At 36.8% G+C, this 9,772-nt stretch overlaps 1 protein-coding gene across 4 annotated transcripts in view; it reads left to right on the top strand.

Annotated features, from left to right (window-relative positions):
• The window catches only part of LOC107684930 (CMP-N-acetylneuraminate-beta-1,4-galactoside alpha-2,3-sialyltransferase-like), a 64,916-nt gene that overhangs the window by 34,207 nt on the left and 20,937 nt on the right, over positions 1-9,772 (top strand). For all 4 annotated transcript variants that reach the window (XM_016481316.1, XM_016481315.1, XM_016481314.1 and 1 more), the window contains 3 exons: positions 415-457; positions 3,072-3,164; positions 7,810-7,904. In XM_016481316.1, coding sequence (XP_016336802.1) covers positions 415-457; positions 3,072-3,164; positions 7,810-7,904 — 231 coding nt within the window. The remainder of the gene's footprint in view (positions 1-414; positions 458-3,071; positions 3,165-7,809; positions 7,905-9,772) is intronic.

The following is a 9,772-nucleotide window of genomic DNA, read 5'->3' as shown; positions in this document are numbered from 1 at the left end:
TTTTTTTTTCTCTCTCTCTCTCTCTCTCTCTCTCTCTCTCTCTCTCTCTCTCTCTCTCTCTCTCTCTCTCGTTTATTAAAAGGCTTAGCTTTATTGACACCTCATAGACACCTATGGTCTAATGAAGCCTGCATAGGTGGACAGCTGCTTTTTAACACATTTTCCCAGCTGAACGTGGAATGTTTGGCTGGTTTAATCTAATATCGCTGCTGCTACTACATAAACTAAAATCCTTTAGATGATGACATAACTATGAGATCTGTATGGATGTTAACATTAACATCTTTAGTTGTCGCAAAATGCACTAGACATGCATTTTGGCAGGATGAAGGCATAACAAGAGACGATCTACATTTTCTTTTTGTTTGACTGATGATGTTCTGAATTAATGCTCATTGTCATTTTTTTTCACAGTGTTTGATATGCAAGGGTTCTTGCTGAATCTGGACACAAAGCTGTAAGTATTCTGTAGTATACAATTCCTTCCTTATACATTTCACCAATAGAGAGAAAAATGACTTGAAATCAAAAAGTTAAAATCAAAAGTTATTACAGTGATCAAAAGCAAACTGTCTTTTAAATTCATTTGAATTATTTATTTTTTTTACAAAAAAAAAACATTATTAGAAATATATTTAGGATTTTATGATTAACCATTTATTTTTCACCACATTACCTTTATGCTTTCTCTAGTTTAGTTAATTTGTCTTCAAGTGCAAGAAATTGATTTCTAAAAATACAAATGTTATTGCTGTTGCAGAATAAATTGTATACAACAAAAGTTATATACACTACCATTTAAAAGTAGAGTTTTTTTTTTCACATTGCTGAATTTTCAGCAGACATTACTCTAGTCGTCAGTGTCACATGATCCTACAGAAATGCTGATTTCCTGCTGAAGAAAAGTTTATCAAAGTGGAAAACAGTTGTGCTGCTTAATATTTTAGTGGAATCTGTGACACTTTATCCCTTTTTTCAAATGTGTTTACTGTCACTTTTAATCAATTTAATGTGACTTTACTGAATAAAAGTATTAATTTCTTTAAAAAAACAGCTTACATTTTTTAATGGTAGTTTTGTAAGAATAAGTTGTTGTAAAAATAATAAAATATAAATAAAATGAAAATCTAGGTTACTAAGAAGTCTTAAAAGCAGTAAAGGCTTTTGGCCTCATTCAGTGCCACCAGTGTCTGTTCCAGTGGCCTTGTGTGAGGTGTTAAGGTGTGATGTATTATAGGTCTGTGTGTGGTAGGTATATGTTTACATTTCATCTTTAAAGCAGCCAAACTCTCAGACTCTCACCTCACCCTAATTTCTCAGTGAGAGAAGACAATTATACAATAAGCAAAGCCTTCGACAAGTTTAGATTTAATTGACGCTGTGAGCAAAAACTGTCTGTGTGGTGCACTTCATCATTCAGCTGGCCTCAATCCACCATCCTCTCTGCTGCTTAAAGATTCAGAGCTGTCACGACAACAAAATACGACATTGTCCCTTTGGGCCAACCACTTCATCAAAATGAAGGCTTCAGCAAATAAGTGTCTTGTGGCTTTTATTTAAACCGTTGAAAAGGTACTTAGTGTAGGACAATGTGATTTGGTGTTGAAACCTGGGGCTTCGGCTTTCTAATCAACAATGTAATCTCAGAGATCATAGTTTTTTTTTAAATGTGTTACTGTCACTTCAGAAGAGCTCATACAGTTTTCTGATAGTGATTTTAATCCAATATTGAGACTCTCCACAGTTGCTTCTTTAGTTGCCATTTAACAAGGTGGTCCAGCCAGCATGTGTCTATTCTCACCCACCTCCAGTCTCTGATAGTCTTCATTTTATCTAGACTCTCTCTCTCTCTCTCTCTCTTTCTCTCCCCCTCCCTCCCTCTCCCTCTCTGTCTCTCTCTCTCTCTTTCTTGCGCGCACTCTGCCCACTGGCCTCTCAGACATGACCTGTGTCCTCCTCACCTGTTTATTTGAACTGCTGCAGGTTATTAATGACACTGATCAGTTCAGGTGGTAGGAGAATGTCAGCTGTCCCCATCCATTTAGAGGAATTCTCAATATTTCATTATTGTTACAACTTTTTGATAAATTATACACTACCATTCAGAAGGTTTTTTTTTTTTAATGTTTTTTAAATAAGTCACTTACGATCACTGAGGTTGCATCTGAGGTTTTATTTGATCAAAATACAGTAATATTGTGAAAAATATTACAAGTTAAAATAACTCCTTTTATTTTAATATATTTTAAAATGTATTTTATTCCTGTGATGGCAAAACTGAATCTTTAGCAGTCATTACTCCAGTCTTAATGTTACATGATCCGAAAAAAGTTAAAACTAAATTATTACAGTAAGGTGCCTATAATGGAGGCAATAAACTTTAAAACATTTAAAAAATATATATTCTAAACATTACACTGTTTATATGGCATAGCTCTCTCTAAGCATTGTTTGCATGGAACAAACTTCTGTCACGCATAACCAGATGTTTATTCATCTAGAAAAGTAGGCAACTTCATAGCTTCATAGAATAATAAACTGTTTTTATGGAGTAACTCGTCTAAGTACTTCACATTTCTGCTTTTAAACAGCCCAGAACTCTGGCCCTGCTAGTTCCATTGTAAGTGTGTAACAAGTTTTTGCCTTTTTCCTATAAAAAAAAAAAAACTGATGGGCAAGTCAAATGTTTTTTTTCTGTGCTGTGTTAACATCATGTCACAAATGCTATCTTTAGAGTGTGTTTTGAGCTTGGAACATTCTTTCAGAACAAAAGTATGAAATAAACACTCACTGTTTGTGCAGCCAGCAAAATGAGTTGCATTCCTATTGTTTGACTATTTCATTTATTTAACACATCAGCGATAAACGGAGTTTTTCAAAAGTAATCCATCACATCCTGCTCTAGATGTCATCCATCATATGCCAGGCTAGATAAAAACTATATACCTCAGATTAAACATTACCCTTTAGCATAGTTATTCTGTGTGATATTTCTGTCAGGTTTAACATTTACAATCCTGTCTAATTAAAATGAATGCCTTCTCTTTCTTCTCCTCTCTAACTGTCTACAGGCCACCGGAGTTGGTGTACAAGTACGGAAACCTCAGTGAAGGAGCCTGTAAACCTGGTTATGCAGCTGCCAAAATGAGTGCTATCTATCCAAAGTATGAACAGATTTCTTTATGAATGTAATACACAGGGTTCAACAATAAGACCCACTGCCTTGCAAACCGGAGCAATTTGGTTTTTCTAAGATACAAGATGTTGAAATTATTAGATAAACGTAAAGAGAATTTTTTCTAACACAAAAATGTCTAAACATTCTTATTGTTGAGTCCTGATACTTGTGTTGAGGTCTGTTGCAGTTCAACATGAATTTGTGTATTGCAAGATGTTGTAAAAAGGTATTCAAAGGAAGGATATTTGAAGATGGCAGATGGGATGGAAGTTTGGTTGGAAAAATACAAAGAGGCTTTGACTGAATCGTGTGGCTTTTTTATTTTCATCTGTTCAGGTTTTTTAAACCTGCTTTTGTTCTGCAAGGCTTTGCGATATTGAGCTCTTTTGTCACCTACAGAATGAAGTACAAACTCTGTGAACTGATGACCGCTTTGTTAAAGATTTACTGCTTTAGCTCTGATTTACCAAGTTCCTCATATGCTCCACTCTCCCTGGTTTCGCCCGTCACCATTCAAGAGACACTATGTCACTTCTCAGCTACGAAGCCCTTGAGGCCAGTCTCATAATATCTGTGAATGAACAGTAAGCTGCTCCTCTGATCCTTTAAGTCCTTGTTAATTTGTGACCTACCACAACAAACAACCACTTCCGCATGCTTGCCAGCTCCACAATGCGCCTGTTGTAACTCTTTTTGGAAGTGGACAGTGATTCTGTCTTTGCGGCTGAGAGGAGAAAGCCCTGTAAAGTAGCCTCTGTGGAGGACCGAATGAGTCAACTTCTTCAGTTTGACTGAATCCTCAGAGCGCTCTGCGACCCTCAGTGATGTCACGCAACACTCTGCGACCCTCTGTGATGTCACAGGCTTTTGATGGAACTTTCTGTATTTGTTGGCATCCGTACATTGTTCCCTCATCTTTAGGATAATTCTCCGGCTGGCTATTGTCAGCATAAGTAATTTTTCCACTACAGCATGCCCGGCGATGATAAACATTTAAGCATCACGGTTTGGTTTGTTCATGGATATTTCTCTCATCGCCATAAGATTGTTTAGAAATAGCTTTTCCACCAATCAAGCAAGATTATTTTGGAAAGGATTTGAGCAGCTATCACAAAACAGCAACTATCACACAATAGCAACAGCAATATTTAGTCCAAGTCAGATGGTTGCCTTGGGTTGGTTTAAACAAAAACTGACTAAACGAAAATATTATTTTCATGAAATAACTTTTTAAAGAAGAGAGAATAAAGACATTTTGACAACAAGAATGACAAGTTCACGTTGCAGAAGATGTAGTTTTGGTGTGTCCTTATCTCTCTAGAATCTGCACAAGCATCAGAAGGACCCATAAAGCAGAGCAATGACTGAATTGGTGCCTGAAGCTTTTTAACAGGTCTCCAATTAATGGCATGTGTGTTAACAGTGTCTACAATGTGCCTCTAATTAACACGTGTGATGGATCAAGGTTCTCGGGGTCTTTGTTTGTCTTTTGAGGTCAAAAGGCACTTCTGCCACATCATTACAACACAAATATTTGAGCATTTGTATTGTGTGATAAATTATTTTTTATGATGTTTAGGATACATTGATTCAGTTTAGATATTTCCAGAATCATGAACTAAATAACAGTTGAAACGTTTTATGTAATTCTTGAATGTATAAAACAGAGATCGGTATTGAACATGTTAGAGGAATTTGAAAATTGCAGTCAGTAACACTTTGTAATTGGTTTCAGTTTGTTTACATTAGTTTCAATGTGCAACAATTAGTTCATTAATAATTATAATTAAAATGTACTGTTCTTTAAGCCGTATTCATTAATACAATATATATACAATAACAATAATACAATTAATATTTTTTTTATAAAATCTTGCAAGTATATGTCGAAATTAACATGAGATTAATAAATGCTGTAAAAAATCACTAGTGCTTGATACCTAATTTATTAACTAATGTAAACTAATTGAATTTTATTGTAAAGTGTTTCCATTGAATAGTCATATTAGTTTAGTAATTGGAAATGTTTCATTTGCATCTATAAGGACAGAATTGTCGTCATGTTTGGATGAAGAACTTTAAAGGGATACTCCACCCCAAAATGAAAATGTTGTCATTAATCACTTACCCCCATGTCGTTCCAAACCCCTAAAAGCTTCGTTCGTCTTCGGAACACAATTTAAGATATTGTGTATTTACGCTTTGATTTGAACGAAAACAGCGCATCCGTGCAGCGCGGCTGACACAGAATAGCGTACGCTGCTTGTGTTCAGCAGATATTCTCCAAAATGGTGCTACGGTGATGCGGAGAGACACAGAGGAGTCGTTATTTTTGTTTTCTTCGCGTACAAAAAGTATTCATCACTTCATAACGTTACGGTTGAACCTCTGATGGCAGATGGACTATTCTGACGATGTCTTTCATACTTTTCTGGACCTTGACAGTGTCATTTACTTGGCAGTCAATCGGACAGTCACAAGCCTCCCGGTTTTCATCCAAAATATCTTAAATTGTGTTCCGAAGATGAACGAAGCTTTTAGGGGTTTGGAACGACATGGGGGTAAGTGATTAATGACAAAATGTTCATTTTGGGGTGGAGTATCCCTTTAAGACTCAAATTTAACAATGTCACATAGTATAATTTTATTTTTATCCATGCATTTTCATAGTAAATAATTTTGTTGAATAGTCAAATATAGATTTGAAAGTTTAATGTGCAAAACTACATATAATTAGTATTTTAATGTTTTTACGTTTTTAAGTGCACCTCCACAAAACTGGCAAAACCTCGTCAACCTCAATAATAATTTGTTGCATAAAGTAGAGATTGTCCTATTAGTTAATGCCCACTTGGCATGTTCATTATGTGGTCATTTGGGCAATCACTTGTCTCTTCCTTTAGGAGTTACATTTTATTAGGGGAACCCTGCATGTGTAGGAAACCACCTGAAGCCATGCGATCCCACCCTCTGTTAGTTCACCCCTGGAATCCACTTTATTTTCAACACCTCCACTCCTTTCCCAAAACTGTTTGTATTGGACTCTTAAATCAAATGTCTTGGTTGAACTTGAGCGGGCGGTTATGAAAATACAGCCCCCAGTGAGAGATAGCCATGAGGAAATGAGCACAATGTGCACAGGCCTCCTGTTCAGGACCCCTTTATGACAAGCAGACGCCTGTCTGTCTTTAGGCCTGAAGCGCTCACCCAGTTATTTATAATGTGAGTTAGTATGCACCCCACAAGCCACAAGTTAATTAATCACAGTTTGTTTTGGCAAGGTCTTGCTTTGTCTGCTTTTATCAGGTGATATAAGGAGAGAATCCGATGTGACATTTTTATTTATTTTTATTTTTTCTTGCCATTGTCGGACATCCCCTGGCCTTAAGTGATTAGTGCATGAAATAGACACACTTTTATCAGAGTATGTTAAACAGTTGCCAATAGCGATCCCATTTATTTCCTCATCTCATTTCCTGGCGCTGCTCTTTGACATTTTCTTCAGTTGACGAAATCTTTGTCCTCACTTTCCCCATATTTGACGTTGCTGTAGAGTTAGGTGGTTTAAAAGCAACTGGAGTCCTCTATTACTAAAAAGGCTGAAAACTTGTGCTACACTGTACTTTGGAAAGGATTGTTGGGAAAGGGGTTCTGCAGCTTTTTTTCCCCCAGGACCTGTATTTTAAATGACCCATGTGTTCTCTTTACTGACCCATGATTAGTCTTTTAAGTTTTCTTAAGGGGGTCTAATTTTTTTCAAACCCTCTGTACCTCTCGACAAGCTCTACTTGTTAGTCATCCTCCCACCCCAAACCAATCTACTGCGATTTTCTAACTTAATCGTAAAAGAAAAATGATCCAATATCCTTACGTTTGCAAATGAATAATGAGCCTGTTGAGTTGGGAGGGTCATAAAAACAGACATCCATCGCGTGGCCACACTTACAGAAGCAGAAAAGAGGCATGTTTGTGGAAAATGCATCTGCTGTCTGAGACTTTCTCAGTTCTTAAGTCATTAAGTCATTAAATGACCCCTGAAAGGGATCTAGTTTTTGAAAAATGTCTTTGTTTGATGACTTCTGAAAGTTCACACTGCCTACTGACACCTTTGAGTGGCTCAATGTTCCACTTTGGTAGCAGGCGGAGTAGATAAGAAATGACAGCGAGGATCTGCGGGTCAGAGGCAAAGGCATTCATCATTGCGCTTGCACATCTAGCCTTAAGAGAGGAGTGTGCTGGGAAATGGCCTCCAGGTAGGGTATCCCCTGACTCCTCTTGAGAAGGGGTGAATCGGAGGCCTGGGTTTGTGATTGATTGGTGCTGGTTCAGCCACACTGTTTTAAACTTAGGTCAAAGCAGAGACGAAGTGAGACCTCTCACAGACAAAAGCCCCCTTTGACTCCCTGCCTCCTGATGTCCGGGAAGTGAACGTGTTATTTGGCTATATGTTATTAGCCCTGTTGATATGGAATTGACATGTTGCTATGGAGACGTTTTTGGTACTGTACAAAATTAGCTGAATGAAAAATATAATTGTAAATATAATTTAGATAAAAAATATAGTTATATTAATCTGAATGTTAGTTGTCCTTGGTAGTATTCATTATATCATGTTTATCATGCTTTTGCAGGTTTACTAAGCCAGCTTCCATGTTTCTGGACCGGAACTTTAAGCGGCTTTCAAAAGTTACAAACTATTTACCTCCATTTGGATTCAAAACACAAGGTATGTATTCATTTTAAAAATAATTTATAGTAGACTTTGCCCCTTAACAACAATGTTGTTCAAATGCTTTCTTGTTTCCAGAAATGAATAGACTGGTTCTTTTGATAAATGCTTCCAAAAAATGAGTGAACTGTTTGAATCAGTCTGTAGCACTTAAGAGGACTATGTGGGATGTTTTTTTTGTTTTTTTTTAGTCCTGCTCTCACAAGATTTGCAAGAAGAAAAAAAAATATATATATATATACTGTATGTGTGTATATATGTGTGTGTGTGTGTTATAGTGTGTGGGCAATTTAGTCACGCTGGATGCGTCAGTGTCACATTTTCATAGACTGCGCTATTTCAATTTACCATTGGTTGACTGCCAAATGAAAATATCAGAGGGGACGATAAAATGATTAAACATGATTTAGTTTCCATTTTTTTAAGCTCCTGTTAATTTCATTTGTTCCTATCTATTTTTTTGAACCAGTTCAGAGCCCTGGTTTTGATAGACAGTAATACAGTAATACTCTGGTCCCAAAAATTATTCTCATCATAAATTACAAATGCTTTAAACTGTTGCCGTCCATGTTTCTTTATAGCTGTAGGACGTTAAACTCTTACTATGTTTAACCATTGAACCACAGGGTCAGGACTGACTTTGATATTGGGAGAGCAAACCTCTGTAATGTGTATGTGGCCAGATGCATTGCACAGTATGGCAGACATTTATGTACTTTAGTGATGTGGGGATTTTATTCCATTCAACAGAGAACAAGAACTTCATTCTACTGAGCTTTGTGAATGTATAAAAGAGAATGAGACCTTTGGAAAAGACCTGTAGATAAGGCAACGGTTTCTTGAAACCAATTGGTTGTTAATGTAATCCACCATTGTCTACTTTTTTCCCTCCATCTGAAAAGATGATTACATCTTAGATTTCAGCACATTGTCAAATGTTCCAGCACTTGAGGGCAGCGGGCACATTAAGGGTACCTTGAATGTAACCTTTGTGTTCAGCTAAGGGCTGCCGTGTCCACACACATGAAGACTTTCAAAAGAGCAGGTCCCATGTTTACATTACACCTGGTTTTTGTTTGCTGCATAGATCGTGAGCCTAGCGTGACTTCACTTTTAACTTTATTCATTTGGAATGGTTGATACGTGTGGTTCTTGAATAGAGCTTGTCAAAGGTTCTCAAGTTGTGGGCCAGAAAGGCATAAAAATAGATGTCTTATTTCTGCACTACCAATTCCAATATAAGCGATCCCTGTGGCCACCTATGACTTTGTGATTTCTGCTCTTGATTACGTCGCCCTCAGTGGAAAACATTCAGTCAAAGCATTGCAGATGGTTGTGTCAACTGTAGGGTAATCCCAACATCCTTTACAGATGGATGAACCAAATACCTCAAAGGAGAATAAACCATTAGGGCTGTTTTGACTCTAAGTTTGGCCTTTGAAGTGCCTTACAGTATTAAGTAGCCTCTTAAAATGTCTCCAGTGACTCAGGATGAAGTGTCACTCTCAGCTACTTTGGTGAAGTTCCTCTAATACTCATGATGAATTGTTAAAATAGTTTATGAGCATGTTTAATCCGTTTTTAAACAAAAAAAAGCCTTTTGACAAACATTACATGAAAAAAAAATAATAATTATGTGACTCGCACTCTCAGAAGTCATGCTCCAGATGGTTTTGTGATATAACTCCTAAACGTATTTGCATCATACCTGTTCATTTCTACTTTATTTCAGAATGTGGTTTTCCTCTTGCCAAAACAGTGTATGTTAAAGATGAGGGTCTCATTTGTTTAAACTGCCAAGAGTGATACTTGACTGAAATGTTTATGCCATTGATCTTAAAACAATTCGAACCCATTGCTCTTCC

The sequence above is a fragment of the Sinocyclocheilus anshuiensis genome, unplaced genomic scaffold (assembly GCF_001515605.1).
Source record: "Sinocyclocheilus anshuiensis isolate Anshui unplaced genomic scaffold, SAMN03320099.WGS_v1.1 scaffold673, whole genome shotgun sequence".
NCBI classification, from domain to species: domain Eukaryota; kingdom Metazoa; phylum Chordata; class Actinopteri; order Cypriniformes; family Cyprinidae; genus Sinocyclocheilus; species Sinocyclocheilus anshuiensis.
Note: the sequence above shows the minus strand (reverse complement) of the source record. Positions and strands in the feature narration are given on the sequence as shown.